At 36.7% G+C, this 2,688-nt stretch overlaps 1 protein-coding gene across 1 annotated transcript; it reads left to right on the forward strand.

Moving 5' to 3' along the window:
• The first annotated feature begins 1,123 nt into the window (after positions 1-1,123).
• On the forward strand, positions 1,124-2,362 carry LOC137976426 (octopamine receptor beta-1R-like). Its single transcript, XM_068823766.1, has one exon. It carries the CDS (start codon positions 1,218-1,220, stop codon positions 2,130-2,132), a length of 915 nt encoding a protein of 304 aa, XP_068679867.1. The 5' UTR covers positions 1,124-1,217; the 3' UTR covers positions 2,133-2,362.
• The last annotated feature ends 326 nt before the right edge of the window (positions 2,363-2,688 follow it).

Here is a 2,688-nt window from a genome sequence, read left to right on the forward strand (position 1 = left end):
TTAAGAAATAATTTGCCTGTGTTTAAATTAACAAGTATACCAATACATCACTAACATTTCATGTTTAACCGCAGAATTAGGGAAGCAGATGTTTGAAGGTGTAATAGCTGTTGAGTTTTACTCCTCAGTTATCGAGTTCCATAAGTATAATAAAACTTAAAAATGGTTTGCTTTAAAATCAGAAAAGAACCAATTCACCGTTGCTGTTGAGAAAAGTGTATGCCAGGCAAAACAAGTTGCATCTCGGTAGCCTGACAGTTAAGAAATAATTTGCCTGTGTTTAAATTACATGAATACACCAATACATCGATCACTAACGTTTCATGTTTAACCGGAGAATTAGGGAAGCAGATGTTCGAAGGTGTAATAGCTGTTGAGTTTTATTCCTCAGTTATCGAGTTCCATAAGTATAAAACTTAAAAATGGATTGCTTTAAAATCAGAAAAGAACCAATTCACCGTTGCTGTTGAGAAAAGTGTATGCCAGGCAAAACAAGTTGCATCTCGGTAGCCTTAAAGTTAAGATATAATTTGCCTGTGTTTAAATTAATTTGAAATAAAGAGAGTAAAGAAATAATTTTCCATTTTTTAAATGCATGATGCTGGCCGTTGTAAACCGTGTTTTAGAAAATATTTCAGAATGATTTATGTGCCTCTGGACTATTTTGACACATCACTCAAAATTAATTTAAAGTAATTTGAGTTATTTGTCGTCATTAAAACTTTATGACGAAGTCGGCCCAACAAATGTGTCGAGATTAACACCTCTCTCTCCCTTTGTCTCTCGCTCTGCCTTTTTAGTGTGAGTCTTGTTAAAACTCCCACTGAGATTTTGGTAATTTTCTTTTACCTAAACAGCGGGGACCCCACATTCCTGACCCAAGTTAAGCTCCTCATGAATTATAAAAGTTCATTTGGTTTGCAGAAGCTGAAATTTTAGTCGAGTCACAGATGTTTGTAGACATTACCTCAATTGACTAAGTGTCACAGTACTCGCCTCATCATTAAAAATGATAATCATTGGATGAAAAAAGTTAACATTATGTCACCCTACGTATGTATATGTATGTATATTTGCTATATATTTCCTCGTGCTGAGCTTTTATCTAGGTAAAACTTGTCGACCAACCGCACCATATCTATTGACAGTTATCAAGAGCCATAATTGCTGTTGCTCTTATATATACTTGAAACTGAACTGCATCAAGTAAGCCAGGCATGTGGTTTGTAGCTCTTGGTTCGCTCTTTACCATAGTAACCATTCTTGGAAACTCCATGGTTGTGTACTTGGTCATCACGAAACCTCGGCTACACAATACAAGCAACTGGTTTGTCTTGTCTCTTGCACTGGCTGATTTGCTTGTTGGATTGACATATTTTCCAGGGATTTGCGCTTCAAGATTCGTTAAAGAGTTCCCCATTGACCACACAGGAGCATGGTTCAAAGTCAGCTATACTTTCGTGTATTTGTCATCTGCAAACTTGTGCGTTCTGACTGCTGATAGATACATAGCAATAACGATGCCTCTAAAATACACCATCTTCATGTCCCTGCGTCGACTTAGCGTCATGCTTATTCTTGCATGGGTCTTACCATTGATTTTCTTCACCGTACCTTCACTTTTTACTTATAGCAACGGTAACGAATATTTTACTTATTCCTTTGAAGTTGCCAGGATTGTAATGTTCCAGCTTATTCCTTGTATCATATTTGTGTATGTCATCGCTCGTCTGTCCATGATAGCCAAGGAAATTTCACTTACAGATAGAGCCATTATCAACCAGATAAGATTTAATTCCCAAATTCAAGAAAACACAGAAAGTAAGAGGCAAACGGAAAGAAAATCGTCTTCGTTAAAACTGATCGTGTTCATTATTTCGTTTTTTATTTTGTGTCATATTGGAATTAATTACCAATGTTTTTGCATCTTTTTTAAGCTCTGCGTCACGTCGAAGGCCTTGGTAAAGGTTGTTCACCCTCTTTTTGTCTTAAATTCGGCATTTAATTTGATAGTTTATGCTGTTATGAAAAAAGATTTTAAAAGAGAATTGAAGAAGTACCAAAGAAGTGGCAACTTCAAAAAGAATGGCAAAACAATGTTGAAACGACGCCTAGTTCAGTCCTCAGTGTAAGAATTTCGTTTGCTTGCTTTGCAAGACAATGTAAATTAAAGAGACATGAAGAACGCTTCGATTATCTCATACCATTACATTTGAAATCATTGAAATCTCATTTTTTTTCCATCGCAAAGGAACACATTTCATCTCCCGAGCTCAAACTCCATAGGAATTTCATACTTCGTCACTTTATTTCTTTCATTACGTATATGTCACCCCGAGACTTAAATCAAAGGAGTCTATGAGCCAAGTAGTGGATGTGGAACAGTGTACAGGTTAGCAAGCAGGGCCGTAACAAGGGAAGGGGCCGGGGGTCCCCGTGCCTCTCTTCTTTTTCCCCCAAAAAACAGTACCGGTACCATTTCCCCAGTTCATGTTTTTACTTCTTTTATTCGGTGATACAAAACTACAGAAAAAAACGGCTTCAAAACTTACAGCAAACGAGAAATGTGACAAAAATATTAATATATCAAACCGTCTTGACATCCAGGCGACTCAATTTCTCCATTACTGGATTTGTCTTTGAAACATGATCCAAACTCAGCAATGTCCTCCAATTATAAAAAGATAC

Source organism: Montipora foliosa, chromosome 11, assembly GCF_036669935.1.
Source record: "Montipora foliosa isolate CH-2021 chromosome 11, ASM3666993v2, whole genome shotgun sequence".
Taxonomy (NCBI): domain Eukaryota; kingdom Metazoa; phylum Cnidaria; class Anthozoa; order Scleractinia; family Acroporidae; genus Montipora; species Montipora foliosa.